General features: G+C 37.2%; 1 protein-coding gene across 1 annotated transcript; it reads left to right on the plus strand.

Moving 5' to 3' along the window:
* The first annotated feature begins 9,479 nt into the window (after positions 1–9,479).
* LOC128226769 (46 kDa FK506-binding nuclear protein-like) lies at positions 9,480–19,375 on the plus strand. The gene is made up of 13 exons (XM_052936815.1): positions 9,480–9,558; positions 9,820–9,912; positions 12,485–12,640; positions 13,424–13,540; positions 14,038–14,120; positions 15,196–15,294; positions 16,027–16,078; positions 16,785–16,903; positions 17,160–17,282; positions 17,461–17,604; positions 17,839–17,968; positions 18,287–18,335; positions 18,538–19,375. Exons 1-13 carry the CDS (start codon positions 9,522–9,524, stop codon positions 18,614–18,616), a joined length of 1,281 nt encoding a protein of 426 aa, XP_052792775.1. The 5' UTR covers positions 9,480–9,521; the 3' UTR covers positions 18,617–19,375.
* Positions 19,376–21,244: the final 1,869 nt, after the last annotated feature.

A 21,244-nucleotide genomic window follows, 5' to 3' on the forward strand; every position in this document is an offset into this window, starting at 1 on the left:
GCACCAGGGATACCGTCTCAACCTGATGTAGAAGCACGAGGGCTACCATCTCAACCTGATGTAGGAGCTACAGGGCTACCGTCTCAACCTGATATAGGAGCACGATGGCTGCCGTCTCAACCTGGAAGAGGAGCACGATGGCTACCGTCTCAACCTGATATAGGAGCACCAGGGCTGCCGTCCCAACCTGATGTTGGAGCACCAGGGCTACCGTCTCAACCTGATGTAGGATCACCAGGGCAACCATCTCGACCTGATGTAGGAGCACCAGGGCTACCGTCTTAACCTGATATAGGAGCACGAGGGCTACCATCTCAACCTGATGTAGGAGCACCAGGGCTACCGTCTCAACCTGATGTAGGAGCACGAGGGCTACCACCTCAACCTGATATAGGAGCTACAGGGCTACCGTCTCAACCTGATATAGGAGCACGATGGCTGCCGTCTCAACCTGGTAGAGGAGCACGATGGCTACCGTCTTGCCCTGATATAGGAGCACCAGGGCTACCGTCTCAACCTGATGTAGGAGCACCAGGGCTACCGTCTCAACCTGATGTAGGAGCACCAGGGCTACCGTCTCAACCTGATGTAGGAGCACGAGGGCTACAGTCTCAACCTGATGTAGGAGCACCAGGGCTACCGTCTCAATCTGATGTAGGAGCACCAAGGCTACCGTCTCAACCTGATAGAAAAGGAAAAAACGGTAGCATTAATAGCAGTTATGTTTGCAGTGTTTGCCACTGACGATATATCAGAACAGAACAGAACAGAACTGAACAGAACTTTTATTAGGCATAAACATTAACATATTCGTAGCCAAATGCATGTATAATATATATATCATTCATAATGGTCTGGACTTTTACACCGACCCATCAAGCTAAGCGATCCAGGACTGCCACTGAACGAGTCGTTTCGACTATTGACCGTTAGTCCAGATGCGCATTTCTGTGATTTACATTATTAATATCATATAAAAAAATATACGTCATTGCACCAGGAATTAAAGAGAAAGAGAACTTTTATATTTAACAATATCAAGAGAATTTCGTTATTACGGCTTTATTGCAACACTCCCGTTATCATTGACAATCGATTGAAGATCATTTTAAGCTTACACCATTACTCACGTTCCTCCATGCTTTATGAAATGTGTATAATTTTGTCTTCATATCTCTAGCTTTAAGTAAGGAAGTTGTCAAACTCACTTATCTTAATGCCATCTTTAAGCTAATTACGCTTTATATATTTTGATAACGCTATTCTCGAAATATTCGATCTCCATATCATCTTTGTAGAGCATAGGAATTAAGTTGCAACAATAGTGATTGACTCTATTTCTAGTGACATCGTTTTACATTAAAAGGCTTTTACAAGACACATAAGCTCTGTACTTTTCTACATTTGTGCTAACGATAGACGTATGTTTTCTCGAAATGAATAAATAAATCTAGGATACCACAGACTTCTAAACGATTGAAAATGTCATTCATGGTGACGCATCCACAGCATCTAGCTGTTTAACAGTTTTATTACGAACTAAATTTTACACAGGTAATAAAGTCTTGGTATCTGTTATCAAAGGAACATCTTAGACTATTTCTTGTGAAAGAGCGTGATAAGTAAAACTGTTCCTTGCATCTTTGTGAAGAGATAGTATCGGTTATTGGGTCTGAGCAAACGTTTGTAGCGGAATGGTTTGCCTCGTTTCCTTCGTCAGAGGCCTTTTCATTAGGCATGCAATAGATTTAATTAAGATAGGACAAGGAGAGTGTAGGGCTGTACTTTGTTTAATGTTTCGTGGACCACGACAACAAGGAGGACCCGCAACCTCACCCTGTATTCCAATACAAATGATATTCAAAACTGTACAATCAGTGCGAATAATTAGCAAAGAAAACTACAAAGATCAATGACATGTATGCATCATCGAATGTGCATTTTTTTAATTTTCCAATGAACATATTTTCGACATGCAGCTAATGGTTTCAACCGGTAGTTATTTGGGAAAACATCGCGACATGATCCATTTAGTTTGGTTATCGTTGAAGAAATCGGACAACTTGATATGAACAGCCTCATTGTGGCGACACTGGTCCGTGAAGGCGTACGCTATTCCGAGCTGATAGCCATCGAACTCATCGATTTTAATAGTAATTTGTAATGAATATTGCAACATTGGTCTTTCTTCCCAGACAAATTTACGAAAACAGTTCCTATTCAGACTCACGAAATTGCTTCATACAGGTATTATAAGATCAAAGGGATTGTTATTTGCTGATGTTTTGTCAATAATTATAGCAATAATACTACAGAAAAAAGCGTAATATAGTCATTAAATCAATTTTATATTCAAAAACAACCATAATCGTGATTCGGGAATATAAATGATTGTCTTTATGATCGATTGGCTGTCAAGCAGCATACAGTTTAAGGAAGACTTCAAAAAACAAGTTATCGGTTATATATGAAAGAAAGTAACGTTTGACTGACAAAGACAGAAGATATGAGTCGAAATATGAATTGTCATACAACCAAGCTATAAGCACACGTACATATAACAGACGTTCAAGGCAAATGGACCGCGATCACGTCACAAACTCTTTGTGGATATTTTGCTCATGAATTTTTAGTTTCGAAAATGTTTCGTATTTTGATAATTTTTGCTTTGGTATAGGTGGCTATTGCCGAGTGGTTTGCATACCCCCTCGTGATCAGACGGTCCGGGATTCGATCCCCACTCCGAGTGCCGTCGATTACTCAGGTTTCCAAACCGAAATAGAAGTCTTCAATAAAAGACGCTAAAAACGGAATTCTTCTAATCCCTTAATAAAAAATCGTAAACGTCCACTTACAATTATTTGGACTAACCGGAATGGCCAATGGTTATTTTTGCAACGTCGTGTTGAATAGCGAATTCCATCAGTATAGCGATAATTAATTTAACTCAGAAAATTAGCATATGGGTTTCATAAATGTGTTGTACTGTAACAATATTTCATGCTGAAAACCGACTATTATTAGAAGAAAAAAACATTTTCCATGAAATTTGGAGGAAATGTATCTCATAATTTACAGTAGAAGATTTTCTTCTTAGCGAATTGATAAGATTCTTTTATCGAAAGAGAGGAGAGATTACTGGAACGTGTATAGATGCCGAACATGTTGGAGTTAAAAGCAGATTGCAGATGTCTCTGAGCATGCACAATGCTCTTTATAAAACCGCCGTAGAACAATATAATGGTCTACGTTTGAGTAAAAAGAAGTAACATTTATAAGCACGAATGATTCGTGCGCATATGAATGTAAAGGCATTCAGCTTTTGGGAACCAATACGTTCACATCGGTTTAATTGATTGTTAAAATTTACAAGAATTTTTTTTATGGTTTATAGTTTGCTATATTATGTAAGTTCATCATATGAATAATCAATTTTGTATTCATTTGTCTACGAAGATCATAGAGATATGATATACATGTATACAACTCGACTTCGCACGTATACATGAATCATGTAAATTCATATTTTCTATACACCATTGTTAAGGAGCTTACTGGTGATGAGGCCCGACATTTAGTGGTATTAAGACAAATCCTGTAAATGGGGATGTCAAACAGGTAGATGTTTCTGATTTTTCTCAGTTTTTCCTCGGCCAGTTGACCACATCTGTAACTTCCATTTATACTCTGTAAAGCATGTTGTAACCTAGACATACTTTGCTCATGTTGCAAGTTCGTGCTGTTTCTGTTAATCGGTTTTCCAAGTGCTTCTCTGAGACTTCCAAATCTCTGACACGACGAAACGTATGTTTTTAATAGTATATACTTTTAATGTAATCAAAAGAAAAAAGAAAAGGAATGGATATGTTATTATATAACATTAAAATTTCTTTTGCGTGTTGATCTTTTTACGGAAATAAAAAAACAACAATTAGAAGAACGACCACACTTTGAACTTTTAGGCAAACGACCACACCTATTTTCTAATTTTGAAGGTAGTGCGAATAGATCCTCATTGGTGCCATTCACTTATTGTTTAAGATTATAACAGACCATGGTTTGGTCTACAGTGCAAGAAGGCGCGGTCGTTATAAAATATAACACAGCTTATCATATAAATAAATCGACTGCAAATAAAGGAAGATTGCACACTGCGAGTGGGCATTATAAAGTTACAATGGATACGTATGTCGCAAAACATCAGCATAAAGCAGAATACAAACTGCGAGAACTCCATTCAAAATATCAAAAAGACTACTAGAACCACTTGAACAAAGTGAACGTATCTAAACATAAGTCGCCCCTGTAAGTAAACTATATTATTACTTTAAAATATCAATAAATTCGTTCACTTGAATGATCATATACCGGTTAACTACCATCCTTGCTTCTCAGGCGCTGAAACTGATGTGTTGAGTAGGCCAAAAGAACATGACGAAGTAGTTTGATAAAATTATCAATGAATACTTTAAAGCCTCGCGCGTCGATATTGTCCCAACCTTCTGTACACTTTTCCATTCAAACCTTGACACTCCCGGACGTTTGGCTTATTGGGACAATAAACGCATTTTTTTAAAAAAAACAAGGGTTCTACTGATCCCCGAAATACCTTTCTTGTTTCTTGTTCTTGTTTAGGCAAATTATTCGCGTCTATCCTAAATAAACGCATCAACACAATCCTCTATGATAATAACTTATTAAACGAGAACCAAGTCGGATTCCGCGCGAATTCTGGAATTATTCAACTTACATTGCATGTCCTTATTAAGTAAACTTAGAGCCCAGAAAAAAATCTGTTTAGCTAATATATTGATTTTTTTCGGCCTCAATTGACTCTGTCTTGCGAGGTGGTCTGTGGCATAAGCTAATTCAATCTGGTTTACAACAGGGCAAAATTCCTACAGTTTTAAAAATATGTACAATGATATAAAATCATGCGTTATTCAATAACCGCAGGCGCGAAAGAGCTGGGGCCGCAGGGGCCGCGGCCGCGGCCCCAATATTCTGGCTAGTAACGGCAATGGGGCCGCGAATATTTGATACCGATTTTCTTAATAATCGTATTTTAAATAAAGCTACGAGCATACCGGTAAATTATTGATCAATACCAGTCTGGCAAGATATTGAATAAACAGGTCACCATGTTATAATTAAACCTGTGACCATCTAGTTAATTGGCGTGTGAATGGCGTGAAAACAGTCGGCGGATTATTAAAGACGGGCAAGTGGAAGAAGAGGCAATAAGACAATAATTATTTGAATCGTTTTTGATAATTGCATTGCATAGAATTGTCATTAAATAGCCAGCAATATGTATTATTTCAAACTCGTCACATTAAAGTCTGACATTAAAATGGACGTTCCAAATCAGCCTAAAAAGTTTAAATTTCCAAAGAGATCTTTTGGCACTAAAAATACTGAGCACATGGCATTCAACTCGCAATGGTTCCAAAGTCACTCGTGGCTTCACTATATATGAAGAGGTAAACTGTGCTAATTTGTTATTTAACATACATTGTGAGGCTGTGCAAATATGAATAAATGCTACTAAACGATAATAGTTTTATATCTATCAACCATTTTAACCAAAAAAGGTTTAGCTAAAAACATGAAAATAAAACCTGAACTCACTGGAAATCGAGTCTTTCAATGCTTAAAATTGAAAAAAATCTCGACGGTAGGGGCACCCCTCCCGAGCCCACCCCTTCCGCGGCTCCAATGTCAATTTCCTTCCTACGCGCCTGTTATTGTCAATGGGCAACTATCTCCCATGTTGCCTAGTTTTTTTATGGAGTCCGCCAGGAAGAAAATCTTTCTTTGATTTTACTTTGTATTTACCTTAACGATTTAAACGAATTCCTTAAAAGAACATGTTCAGGTGTTTATATTGAAGTAGAAGCAGATGAGACAATGGTGTATCTTCAACTACTCCTCCTCCTGACCGCTGACGACACTGTACCCTTTGAGACAATGGTGTACCTTCAATCACTTCTCCCCCTGACCGCTGACGACACTGTGCCCTTTGAGACAATGGTGTATCTTCAATTACTTCTCCTCCTGACCGCTGACGACACTGTACCCTTTGAGACAATGGTGTATCTTCAATTACTTCTCCTCCTGACCACTGACGACACTGCACCCTTTGAGACAATGGTGTACCTTCAATCACTTCTCCCCCTGACCGCTGACGACACTGTACCCTTTGAGACAATGGTGTACCTTCAATCACATCTCCCCCTGACCGCTGACGACACTGTACCCTTTGAGACAATGGTGTATCTTCAATCACTTCTCCTCCTGACCGCTGACGACACTGTACCCTTTGAGACAATGGTGTACCTTCAATCACTTCTCCTCCTGACCGCTGACGACACTGTGCCCTTTGAGACAATGGTGTATCTTCAATTACTTCTCCTCCTGACCGGTGACGACACTGTGCCCTATGAGACAATGGAGTACCTTCAATCACTTCTCCTCCTGACCGCTGACGACACTGTACCCTTTGAGACAATGGTGTACCTTCAATCACTTCTCCTCCTGACCGCTGACGACACTGTGCCCTATGAGACAATGGTGTACCTTCAATCACTTCTCCTCCTGACCGCTGACGACACTGTGCCCTATGAGACAATGGTGTACCTTCAATCACTTCTCCTCCTGACCGCTGACGACACTGTACCCTTTGAGACAATGGTGTATCTTCAATCACTTCTCCTCCTGACCGCTGACGACACTGTGCCCTTTGAGACAATGGTGTACCTTCAATCACTTCTCCTCCTGACCGCTGACGACACTGTACCCTTTGAGACAATGGTGTACCTTCAATCACTTCTCCTCCTGACCGCTGACGACACTGTACCCTTTGAGACAATGGTGTACCTTCAATCACTTCTCCTCCTGACCGCTGACGACACTGTACCCTTTGAGACAATGGTGTACCTTCAATCACTTCTCCTCCTGACCGCTGACGACACTGTGCCCTATGAGACAATGGTGTATCTTCAATCACTTCTCCTCCTGAACGCTGACGACACTGTGCCCTTTGAGACAATGGTGTATCTTCAATCACTTCTCCTCCTGAACGCTGACGACACTGTGCCCTTTGAGACAATGGTGTACCTTCAATCACTTCTCCCTCTGACCGCTGACGACACTGTGCCCTTTGAGACAATGGTGTACCTTCAATCACTTCTCCTCCTGAACGCTGACGACACTGTGCCCTTTGAGACAATGGTGTACCTTCAATCACTTCTCCTCCTGAACGCTGACGACACTGTACCCTTTGAGACAATGGTGTACCTTCAATCACTTCTCCCCCTGACCGCTGACGACACTGTGCCCTTTGAGACAATGGTGTATCTTCAATTACTTCTCCTCCTGACCGCTGACGACACTGTACCCTTTGAGACAATGGTGTACCTTCAATCACTTCTCCCCCTGACCGCTGACGACACTGTACCCTTTGAGACAATGGTGTATCTTCAATTACTTCTCCTCCTGACCGCTGACGACACTGTACCCTTTGAGACAATGGTGTACCTTCAATCACTTCTCCCCCTGACCGCTGACGACACTGTACCCTTTGAGACAATTGTGTATCTTCAATTACTTCTCCTCCTGACCGCTGACGACACTGTACCCTTTGAGACAATGGTTTATCTTCAATTACTTCTCCTCCTGACCGCTGACGACACTGTACCCTTTGAGACAATGGTGTATCTTCAATTACTTCTCCTCCTGACCGCTGACGACACTGTGCCCTTTGAGACAATGGTGTATCTTCAATCACTTCTCCTCCTGACCGCTGACGACACTGTACCCTTTGAGACAATGGTGTACCTTCAATCAATTCTCCTCCTGACCGCTGACGACACTGTGCCCTATGAGACAATGGTGTATCTTCAATTACTTCTCCTCCTGACCGCTGACGACACTGTACCCTTTGAGACAATGGTGTACCTTCAATCACTTCTCCTCCTGACCGCTGACGACATTGTACCTTTTGAGTCAAATTTTATGGTGAACCTTCAATTACCCCCCCCCCCCCCCCCCCCCCCCCGCCGACCGCTGACGACACTGTACCCTTTGAATACAATGAACTTGGTTTTCAACAAAGGTAATCAAAATGACTGTATTAAAGACTAAAATCATTGTTTTTGGTGCCAGAAATCAAAAAAAATAATTTAACATTGACAACTAAGTAATAGAGATCATTAAGGAATACAAATATCTAGGTGTCTTAATCTTGTAAATCTAGGAGTCTATTACTGCCGTAAATATTTATTAGCCAGGCTCAAAAAACAATGCATTTCTTAGAATTATTTCTTAGAATTAATAACCTAGACTTGCCTAATTACATACAACTGAAACCTTTTGATGCTACCATTGTTCCCATTCTAACGTACGGATGTGAAGTCTGGGCTTTTAAAACCTTAATCTGTTGGAGCAACTTCATTGTAATTGTTTGTGCCGGATTACATGTACCAGAAGGAGTTCTCCACGTTACATGCTCTACTCGGAACTAAATATTATAGTTAAACCAGAATGATTAGTTATCGGAGTAAACTCTTTTCATCCCATGACTCGAAAATAAGTTTCTTGAGCTATAAATACATGTTACATAGCAACAATTCAGTTTGGGCCAATTTCATCAAGTCAATTCTCGATTCAACGGGTTATTCATACGTTTTGCGTAACCAAACAAGAGTACCTACAAAACATGTAAGTAAACTGGTGGAATCTAATCTTGTAGACCAGTTTCAGAAAAGTTGTTTTGAACAATTTAATATTTCGTCGAAGGGTAGAATGTATTCACTGTTTAAGTCCGATGTAAACTTTGAAGAGTACCTTAATATCTTACCCAAATCTCTACGTTTAGATTTTTGCATTTCCGTACAAGCAATCATAGATTTTTTGTAGAAGTCGGAAGATGGGGACAAAATGCTATACCACATCTCAAGACCTACTGTCCTGAATTTTAGAGAAGTTTTAAACTGTAAGAATCTGGATACCTTAAGAATAAAGAACATTTTTTGTTAGTAAATCTTAGTAAACCGCTCTAAACGAATTTGATTAAGAGTTAAATAGTTTGTTTGTTCATCTCCCTACTGTGTCGATAATAATTAATTAGTGTACCTTAATCAAAATAAGTGGATTTGATTAACCAGTACATATTATGTCTTTATTTGTTGCGTTTACCCTTTGTTACATGTATATTGGCTGCGTTTTCCCTGTATGTACCTATTGGCTGCGCAAATAGCTGCGTTTTATACCGACCCATCAAAATGTGGCATAACGTTTCTGAAGATGATGTGTTCAATGACTTAATAGGATATAGAAATCTTAATTATAAGAATGAAATGAAGAATTGTTGTTTTTTTTCATTCTGTTTACTCTTTTGCTCTACATAGAGACAGGCGTCTATTTGAAAAGAAAGTATTGCCTGCTCCCAACATTTTACGACATTCATTGGAATGCGGGAAATTTTGAAGGAACAATTTTCGGCTCCGCATGTGTAACAAATGGTTATTTTAAAAGAAGCTGAAAACATGTTTTGGGGTACTATATGCTTTTATTTTAACTTGAAAGTAAACAGTTATATGAATCATAATTATATTTTTGATATAGCTAATAAATCAGTGACAGAATAATAAGAAGTTTGCATGATATACTAAAGTAATATGTTTTCGCGATGTTCAGGTTAATAAAAAAAGAATTAAAAATCTAGATTGTAAAGATCAACTCGATTATTTATTTAAAGATAAATTGATATTTTGATATCTGATGAAAATGTTTTAAGAGCCGTATTGTTTTCGACAGCGCTAGTGCTTGAATCAGGGCAAAGATACAGTCAAACTGTGGAGAAAGGTTTCCACATAAGCATGGCGGCTCTCGAATTGTCTAATGATGCAGGTAATTCTAACAGATTTACTTAACAAACAATTTTTTTCGTCTTGTCTTGAGGTGAGTTGATATTCTTACTGAAATGATAACAAAATAATGCGAGCTGAAATAGTTTGCCTATCCAAATTATAGGAACGCAGGTGACAGTACAGGTACTTAGCATCTGAAAATAGTCACAGTTGCAAAGCATAATTTTCAGGGATCAAAAAAAAAAATGTTCATTACCCTCAGTGCTACAGATAACTTTTTTACTTAAAGTGTATTTTACACCCTTATGCAATCTAGTCAAGTGTATGATACACCTTTGGGTCATTCATTCAAGTGTACTGGTTCATTATATAAAAATTATGAATGACTTATTTTATTAAATAACCCTTTAAAGCACATATATAAGAACTTACACAAAATTGAAATGTTGCCCAGCAAATTAAAAGTCCGGTTTAATTTGCTGAGCAACATTTCAAGTTTGTGTAAGTTGATTTACACAGAATAGAATGGATAAAAAAATGCTATGCAGCGGTTACGTCCCATGGCGTCCCCTTACAATTACACACGTTGCGTACGATAGTGATTCCATTTTAACAAACCGGTTTAACATTTAGTCAAAACGGCTAGTGTAAAACCATTGATTATGGCAATATCTATCATATTACCGGTAATCACAGATTTTACAATTCTTTTACTACGAAAACTTGGATACAAAAAAATCTCATGGTATTGAACATATGTAGAAAAGTGTGTACTGTGTGACCCTGAAAAACCAAATTTGTCTAGTTTGTCTTGACTTATGTGGTAACTATGGCAAATTCATTTAAAAATCAGAAAATAACACCAATGATCAAATCTACAGTACACTCCACGCGGAACTACCACTTTCCTCGGTGACTTGGAGGCGTTTTTAATTTATCGCGGATTTCCGCCGAGTACGCAACCTTTTTCCTCGCTAAATTTCGCCGAGTTGCAGCGAGTTAATCGTTTTCTATGGAGGGTTTTATTGCCGGTAGCGCCGGTGATCGAATCGATTTATTGACCTAATCGCGGAACTCCGCGTGTTGTGCATAGCTACTACAGAACATTGCTTCTGTTAAAACAGTATTGAATAATTAGATAATTAATTTTTCAAAGTACAGTAAGTTTCTTTTTAAAAACAATTATCGAAAATTTTCATCAGCATCGTCTAACAACTGTTGTTTTTCACATTATGTAATTGAAAGATATACCATAGCGTGCGTTTGTGTTTGTTATTGTCATCTTTCTCTTACTATATTAAGGTGTTGAGAACTTAAATTAGATTGGAGTAATGAAGGTGTTGAGAACTTTGTAAGTGTAAATATTTTTCGGTCTTTTTTTCCTAATTTGCATTTTACCTGACTTATTAATTTATCCATACTTATCAATGGTTCTAAACTTATTTATAGTTCGCATATAAGTGTAAATACTTCATCAAGTTAATTAAAATCCCATTAAACACCATTTTATACATGGATTGAAATGAATAACACATTCTATCGGCTTTAGATCAAACAGTCACTCTGTGTGACGTCACATAACTCACAGTTTTACCCACGAGGATCTCATGGAGAGCATGTATATTGTTATGCAGGATTAATGTGTCTTGAGTGGTGTTTTCGAATGTAACTGGAGTATTGCATTTCCAACTTTAATTCATCACATTAATTAGTTACCTATATCATTGAATGTGTTGACTTTTATTGATGATTCAATAAGTATAACTGTACATAATTGCTTCATACAGTCTATAAGTGTGGTATACGTTTTAAAGTTTATTGGCAGATTGTTTTACAAAAATGTCATGTCTTTGTTTTCTTAAACCCATGATTGCCCTTGTTGTTTATTTAATCCTCCAATAAATATTTCACACTTTCTCTTTCTGCATGCAATACATCGTTTAAGATGGGCATTTACTAATTAACTTGTCACAGTGGTGTACTATACGGTTAAGGTAATCTAGCCAGGATAAAAGATGAAAATCAATAATCTTCCGTCTGTGATACTTGGTAAGTGTGAAAGTTATGATTGATGTCCTTTGGGTGTCCGAAAATAAGGTACGCGAAATAAATTATTTTTATAAACAATTACGGGTGTAGCAAAAATTATCAAATAAATTAAACAAAATTAGATTCAGTGGGAGATTCTTATCGGTTTTCCTCCGAGTTTCGCGGTGTTTTTACATCCGAGTAACGCGGCGATTGTTATTATACGGTCCACTGATCAGCCTCGGTGGGTGAACGAGTAAAAACGCCGAGGAAAGAGGATTATGATCAATTGGATGTCGTGTCCGCGATGACCAAAATCCGCCGAGGAAAACAGAAAGTGGTAGTTCCGCGTGGAGTGTACTGTAGTTTCCGCAAATCAGTGCAATAATTTTCATTAACGTCTGGCAGACAGATATACACGCTTATTTAAAGAAGGGCCAAGAACTGTATATGAAAAATATCCATGCAATTTGACAGTTAAGTGCCACTATTTCTTTTGATAATGATTTCCTACTATCCTTTGTAACAAATAATGAAACTAGCAGATCCTTCAGTGTACATGCATCACCATTTTTGCTATTCAGATGAGCAGAAGAAGAAGGGCCACATCTCTGTGATGGGAGCATCGGACAAGGGGGAGTTCCTTCTCTGCTCTCTCAATCACAAGTCTGTCTTCCAGCAGGCCCTGGACCTCAACTTTAATGAGGGAGAAAATGTCACCTTCTTCATTAATGGACATGGTTAGTATACATATGATTATATGCTGCATGTCTTCAAAAGTAAGAGTCCAATACTTTTAAAGATACATTGTATACAGAATATAATCGTGTACAGCAAAAATATTTTTATAATTCGAATAGCTTTACATTTTGGTTATAATTTTTAAATTAAATGTTACTATTGTTTGCAAATAAGCATGATAAAACATGCTTGTCAATCAGTTAAACAAAACATGATTGCAATGCCGCTTTGCACCATAAATAGTGAATTTGCACTGCCTCAATGTTTCAACTCTTCAAATAGTTTTACATGTCACCGCATTGTAAGTTTAGAGTGTAAATTTAATTGGAAAGAAGAAGTAAAAATCAATGCTTACAGTTAATGTATAGATGATTTGGGGTTAAATGAGCCCGCCTCTTCACTAGTTGTCTAGTAAGTTCCATGTGTTACGTAAAACATATGCCGAATCACTGACGGCAGCGGACGTTTTTTCTTTGATGTGTGAAGTCGATGGACAAGACCATAGATGTTGCACTTTATTTCCAATTCTTGATGGTGTTGGGCAGAGCAAAAGCCACAATCATTCAGTTCTTCAAGACCTTGGAAATGTTATGTTCATTTTTCAAACAGTTGGTGAAAGTAAAAAAAACTTATTTCTAAAACTAAAATTAGAAAGTTTTCATATAAAGACGTAAGGTTAAGGTACATCTTAAAAAGAAGTCTGAATGACTGTTGAAACAATTTAAATGAATATATCATCTTAAACCATATATTGAGAATGAATTGGCAAATTTTGATGCCAGGCACCATTCACTTGACGGGCTATCAGCTGGATGAGGATGAAGATTTTGATGCAGAAGACTTGCTGGCCTCCGACTTGGAGGAGGAGGAGGAGGATGTGTCAGACAGCGATGATGAAGGTAACTAACTGTCTAGGGAAAATAACTTGTTTTTTACCCATTAAAAAGGCAGTGATTATGCTACAGCCTGACAAAACAAACTTGGAAACCATTGCCCGACCCCACGTTTTAAAGGCTGCTGACCCTATTGCTAAGGCTAATGTTCCATTTCTGATTATAAAGAAACAAATAACAATAGCCCTGAATGTAAACCTGACCCACATCTCATAAAAAAGTGACTAGATTCATTTAGTTTATTTATTTATTTGCTGTGAAAGGCTGGTGATCCAACCTACTAGTTATCGCAGTCCCACAATTTTGGCATAAAGTTTATTTGTTAAAATATTATTTGTGATGTAACCTTTCACAAACTATTGTTTTTGTACGGCCTGATGCAATGGTTGTTAGAAACTGTAATGGCTGTTGACAAGACTCTTTTTGTTGCTTACAATTAATCCGAAAATGTCTGATGTTATTTTCAACTACATCTGTATTGTGGTTTTATCCATGATATCTAGCTCCAGAACTGGTGGAAGGGAAGAGGAAAAAGAAGCCTGACATCACAATGGCGAAGAAAAAGATGAAGTGGCTTACACCGGAGGTAATGTTAACAATCCTACATTTTCACAGTTCACATTCTGGAAAAGTCAATCTAAATGGATTGATTAATTGACAATTATTTTGTTTTGTTCTTTATCAATATGACTTAAAATCAGTGGAATATATTGACCAGTATTATTAAAGTGACGCTGTTATTTAAGTATACTTACACATGTATAACAAACATAGATTTTAAGTGATAAACCTTTCACTACTACTAAATAATGCATTTATGGAAAATATTAATTACTGATAACAAGATTGTAGCTGTGTATTTAATAGCTGAAAATGCACAAATATAATAAATGATTGGTGAGTGCTAAAAGATTTAGATAGAAATACCATGTTTTCTGCACCTTTCTTTTGGTATCATTCATAAAAAAACATTGTTTGTGATATTTTTTCATCCTGTTCGGTAAATAAAAACCATTGTATTAATTGTGGTACATCTTATTTGGGAGTAAGAGTGCATCTTTAAGTGTTCCTTTTCTGGTATTGACAGAAACTGTTGTTCTATGTTCAGGGCTTTTTCTGCCCATTTTGAAAAAAAGACCCTAGACATTTTGGGAAATTTTACGTTGTGGAAATGCCGAAATTGGAACATTTTACAGTAAAAAGAAAAAGTGTCTAGTCTCCTGCGAATTAGGAAATGATTAAATATTAGTTTATTTTTCCTTTAAAAGACCCACAATGGCTGAAATATCAGTCCTTGTGTAAATATCTATTGCAATAAATCATGACAGATAATATTTCATATTTCAGATCTCTGAATGTGATGAAAATCAATGATTTCTAAGTTCAATTACCAAAAAAACTTCACATCACATAATTTATTAGGATGTTGAAAATTAACCAGTACAGGTAAAAAGAATTTCTGGAAAAAAAAGAATTTTTCTTTTTTTATTTGGGGATTGGGATTTTTTTTGAAGATTGGGAAAAAATATGTTATATTTTGCTTTGGGAATGGGTCCGATAGGCGGACCCGTGGGTACTATAGAAAAGGCCCTGATGTTATCACAACATTGATTTGTTGTTTGTAGTTTTTTTATGCCATAATATTGAGCTATATTTTACAGGACAATGTTAGTGATGACAGTGATAAAGATAGTGATGAGGAGCTGGATGATGATGATGATGGCGATGACGATGATGACTTCTTGAATGATGAATCATTCGTAAGATGTTTTTCACAAAATTTTGTTGAAAGCAGTTTTTAGCTTGACTATTCGAAGAGCTATACTTCTCATCCTAGCATCCTCGGTAATGTCACTTCTTGGTTAAGGTTTTGCATGTAACCTCATTTAATTCCATATCTCAGCAAATACCTCATGTATACCATTAGAACTTAACACAGTGTTTCCAACCATCCAACTTACTTTAACTTACTTAGTTAAGTGACATTACGCTATCTTGAATATAAAGCAAATTATGGACTTTTATTAATCAAATTAAACATTGCCGTTAAGATTTTGCATGAAGCACACATAAGTCCATATCTCAGCAACTACTTCATGAATTGCATTGAAACTTTATACAAAGATTCACAATCAACCACCAAACTTGTTTAATCAAGTGTACTCATAATGCAAATTATGGCAATTTATTCTAGTTAGGTTTTGTGCATGTAATGGTTTTTAACAAAGATCCATGCATCTAACCTTTGCAATCCATAAAGTTAAAAGGGATGGAATAGTTGAGTGCGCTGTCTCTGTGACAGCTCCTTTTGTAGTATGAGTGTCCTGGGTAGTACAGGTTTTCTGGAAACTGTTCAAATTGGAAAGGCAAGGGAAAATAAGCGTCTTTAACTTTAGTCATCTTTTGCTGAAAGGCATCAAAGCCAAACCAACCCACCATTATCATATGTTATATGCAGTTTCATATTTGAATGTTATATTTTGATTGGACAGTTGGACATGGAGGCCGAGGAGGGGGACAGTGATGAGGAGGAGGAATCAGAGGGTGAGTTCTCATTGGCTGCAGGAACATAATTGTTGGATTTCTGAATAAGTTTCAACTTTATTTATTAAACAACAATTTTGAAGAAATTATATTATTTTGTGCCAAGTCACTCTTGTTTGCATGATGTTGCGTGAATGTGTGGTCTTGTGTTGTGGGGGAAAATTGAAAAAAAAAACACTTGTCTGGCTTAGTGACCATCAATTAACCTTACATATGCCCAGGCTGTTGGATTCTAGGCCTGGGTGCATGTGAGGTAAGTTAGTGGTCACCAGGTTGTCTGGTCATCGCAGTGACAAGCACACCACCCACCAAGTTGACCTGGGTTTGAATGTTTGAATTGACTGAAATCAGCTTCTTATGTTCTGATGGGCTGCATGAAATCATATTTTTTTTACTATTGATCTTGTCCTGTAGTTTACAATGTAGTATAAATTGCTGAAAAAAATTGGCTTTTAAACTTCTGCCTGTCTGTAGAAATTCAGCTTGAAACTTGAAAACAGACATTATTTTATATTTTTCTTAATTCGTTGAAAAATTGTGCCATATTGACACCAATGTAAATACTTGTAGGTCAAATACTTGTTTTCGCTTGTTATTAGCTTTTGGAGTACATTGAAGTATTGTTGGTGTCTTGGTGTAAAGTTGCATATTGTTTAATTTTGTTTTTGTTTAGCTTAAAAGTGATGTCCTCTTATATGTATTTCAGAGGAAGAGGTGACTCCAGCAAAGAAGAAGAAAGAACAGCAGAAAACACCTAAAGACAAGAAGGATAAAAAGACTCCCGGAAAGGAAACGCCGAAGAATAAGAGCAAGGAAGAACAGAAGGTATTCTCAATGACCCACACAACAAAATATTTGCCCTCAAGACTTCTGAAGAAATGATAACATATATATATTGATGTTGTGTCATAAAATGACCATGCTTACTGTTATAATTATGTATACTGTATCCAATCCATTTGTACCCTTATATTGTTAAACATTGTACTTGTCTGTTAAAAGAAAGATAATGCTACTTCACAAAAATATAAAAGGTATAAAATAGCAGTTGTATCAATGTGATGTCTCAATGCCCCTACAGACCCCCACTGTGACCCCCGGGGGAGATGCTGAAACAACATCCGCCAAGAAGAAGAAGAAGAAAAAGAAGAACAAGCAGGCAGGAGAAACTCCGAAGGCAAATGGAGAGGGTGGACAAGCACAGGTAGAGGCTGGCTCTGTTGTTTCTGAAGTATTAATAAAAAAATTATATAAATGTTCACTCAAGCTTGTATTGACGAACGTTGTGCCTTCATGCTCTCTCACTACTTCCTACAACACTCTAAATGGCTTGAATTATTAGCTTTATTATTACGATGGTGAAATCATTTCTTCCTGACCAGACTCCAAAGTTAGATCAGAGCCAGAGCAAAACCCCGAAGTCAAAGGAGCAGTCGAAGACTCCGAAGAAGCAAGTGTTAGCAGGAGGAACCATAATGGAGGAGATCAGGGTGGGAGATGGACCAGCAGTTAAGAAGGGGAAAATGGTATGTATGACTCAAAATATATATATACTAAATCTAAAGCTGTATTCGTGATATAATATTGGCCCATCAAAATCTTATCATATAAGTCACAGACTTTTAACATTCAAAACTTGTATGTCGAAAGGAAATGGAAAAAAAATGTGTTATAATTTTTTTGTCTACTTTGATGATTAAAATATGCTTTTAAATATTGCCATATTATAATGACATATTGGTTACTGTGTATGATTCCAGGCCCATATGTACTACGTTGGGAAGCTGCAGAAGGATGGTCGCCAGTTTGACTCCTGTCTCCATGGCAAGCCGTTCCGCTTCCGACTGGGCAAAGGGGAGGTAATCAAGGGCTGGGACGTTGGTGTGGATGGTAAGCTTCTTGCATTGACTTGGTTTCTTTTGACCTTACCTGTATTAGAATCTAACCCAATTGTTGATCATTTAAAAAAAAATGGTGTGGGGGGGGGAAATATGCTAGATGATTGTGCAATACAGTTTGATAGATTTATGTCTGCACTCTGAACTGGGTTCATTTGGCTGTTTAAGCTGATGAATTTGTAAGTTATTGTATTATGAAGTTTATTTCACCAAATGTAATGCTGTGTCAAGAAAGAAGTTGCAAGATTTGTATGTGAATACTTTCATAAGTGGATTATTTTTTATGATTTTATGTTTGTATTTTCCTCAGGTATGAAGATTGGAGGAAAGCGAAGACTGACAGTCCCCCCTCAGGCTGGGTAAGTATCCAATAGGGAGGTTACCATGAGCATTTGTCTGCAGGTATTAAAGCAAAAAGTGTAACATTACTGTTTGGGAAAATTGACTTCAGGCATTTCATGTAGTTTTATCAAAGATTAAAGTTATTAAATAAGAAGCCTTTTTTGGGTAACAAGAGTTAATGTTTGTATGCAAAATGAGTATGAGGCTGTTTATTTACAGGTATGGCAATCAGAGGTCAGGCCCCATTCCACCAAACAGCACGCTTGTGTTTGAAGTGGAGTTGAAAAACGTCAGTTGAAATGCCTGCCCCACTCAACTCAGCAGATACAGTACCAGTGACAGGGATCCATAAAGTGCATTGTACACTCAACACATCTACAGCTAAAGTTTTAACTTGCAAGACTGGCTCTTGTTTATCTTATCTTTTATAACTGGGAGTGGTATTATTCACATCATAAGAAACTTTAAGGATTGAGTTTTTATCACTCACTTGTTATGAAACTTCGAATGCACTTTTTACTGTTTCTTTTTTGTTTTTCACTTTGTTTAAAGCAATTAAAACATGGCATTCAAAATATTTAAGTGCAGGTGAATCTGTACTCTAAACACATGTAATAAGCTTACAGTTATGAGGTACTTTTGTTAATTATTTTGTGGCATTAATTCTCGTTGATGTATATTGTATTACATGTATATTTAGTGTATCATTTACCCAAATGACATGCAAACAGAAGCATAACAGTATGTGATCATGCAGTCATGAATTTGCCCGTAGTTGTAGGAGATATTAAATGGTTCGCCACTGAGCTTGGGCAAACATGTATAAAACACACAACAATAGGTGATATTAATTTGATGTAATACCTGTACAAGTAAAATTTATTTTTTAGTTCATGTTAAACAAAACATTGAATAATGGTAGTGTTTTTCATTGGTATTGGTTTCTTTCTTTGAGAAATTTTAAGTATAACAGTACTAATTCATTGTAAAAATTATGTTTTATAAATGAGTATGTGTATATTTTTCAATGATATCACAATAAAGGAAAAAAAGTTTATAGATTAAATGGTTTTAAAATGTCTTGTTCAGTTACTAGGGTTATTTGTAGACATGTTGCTAACTACTAGTATAATGTAGGCATTTGGCCAGGTCACTCGAACAACAGGCAACCTGGAAGTTTCTTCGCATAAACGGTGTTAATGCTGTCTGTACATTCAGTCCCGCCTTCTTCCTCATACGGCCCATGCATTGTCAGTTTGATCAATATGTACAACAAAAAGCCCTAAAGTATTGTCGTTTTTGTTTTTCTCTGAACAGTTGTTAATTATTGAATCGAAGAAGTACTTCATTAAAATTCATTTGACTGATTCTTTTAAAATACTGACCAAATTAATTAAATAGTTCTTTTATATAATGGGTGTGGGGGAGCGAGTATATTTCTTCTGTTAGTTAATGTGAGCGGCATTCGGAGGTGCGTGCGATATGAAGGATAAACCCTAGTTAAGCTGAGTTCAGTAACATTCTGGTATCAATCTGAGCGTTCTTTTTGTGCTATATATTCTGTTTGTGCTGGTAACTTGGATTTTGTCAAGATCATCTCGATTTAAAGATGTTCCGAGGCCCTAGGGTCCCGTTTTTATTGGCCAAGGCCTTGGGTATAAATCCAGGAAGTCTGATACACAAGTTAACGGAACTTCAAAAAGAATACGTAGACTTGTTTCAGGTGACATGTTCTGTATCAGTCATCTGGTTCTGAACAGTGAAAAGGTGATCTGGAAAGTTGTCACGGACAGATTTGAAAACCCACACGAGCGCCAACGTTTTTTTCCGCATAGTACGTGAACTACGGGCGTCGGAGCGTGACCTTCATACCAGAGGGGTACGGCTCCGTCCAGGGTAAGATGCGGAATGAAGTGCATGGTGAAAGCGCTCCACTACTACGGCGACGAGGAAATTCCCATGGAGTTGAGGATGAGGACATGTTCTTGGACCTGGTGACCGAAAATAACTACTTCCTGGGGCTTCAAGCTTCCTGCCGGGAATCTACAGCCGCAGATTGCGCCATCAAAACGCTGTGGATGGAATCGTCGAACGCTACTTTAATGAACAAAGGGTAAGAAGAATGTAAAGACATTTACGAAAACATAAATTAAATTATCCGCTATGGAACAATTGAAGTACATGTGGATTTGTTCTCATTCAGGGACGTATAATGCCTCTCAGTCACCATGTATCTGTATCATAAGCTCCATTTCCTTGACAACACTTAATTTAAGGGTAACAGAAGATTTGGATTGAACACTGTTAAGACCCTTATAACAGATCCAAGCTAAGCAGTAAGCACCCTACTTTTATAAAGGTATTCTCATTTTGAAAAGTTCTGAGTCTTGAGAAAAATTATCTTCCAAACTAGACTGTATTATCATATATTGGCTGTTAAAATCTGCTTGAATATTAGAAGAATGAAAGAAAAGCCCAACATAAAGAATCCGTTCATTTTGAGAAGAGACCGTATTTGCTTAACCACGAATTGCCAAAAACTAGACACGTGCCGATTTAGAAGTAATCCACGTACCCGACTCATCTAATGATTCCTGGAAAAAAAACTTTAACGCATAAATCAATTAAAAAAAATGGAAAGTACAAGCGAAAACGGTAATATCCCACATTCACTTAATGAACATTAAGTTTGAAGATGAACATATGCCAACGAAGTAATATCAGCGTTTATATACGGGGGTTGTCAATTTATAGCTACGTGGTCACAAAGTCCCCAGTGCAAATCCATTATACTGGCAAACAACATATGATTTTATCTTAACAAGAAATATGAAAACGGAATTATTAATCTTGTGGACACTTCAAGAAATGTGCGTTTGAAATACAACTTGAATTATCCAATTCTCCGAAATGTATAAAAAAAAAA

This window comes from Mya arenaria, chromosome 3, assembly GCF_026914265.1.
Source record: "Mya arenaria isolate MELC-2E11 chromosome 3, ASM2691426v1".
Classification (NCBI taxonomy): domain Eukaryota; kingdom Metazoa; phylum Mollusca; class Bivalvia; order Myida; family Myidae; genus Mya; species Mya arenaria.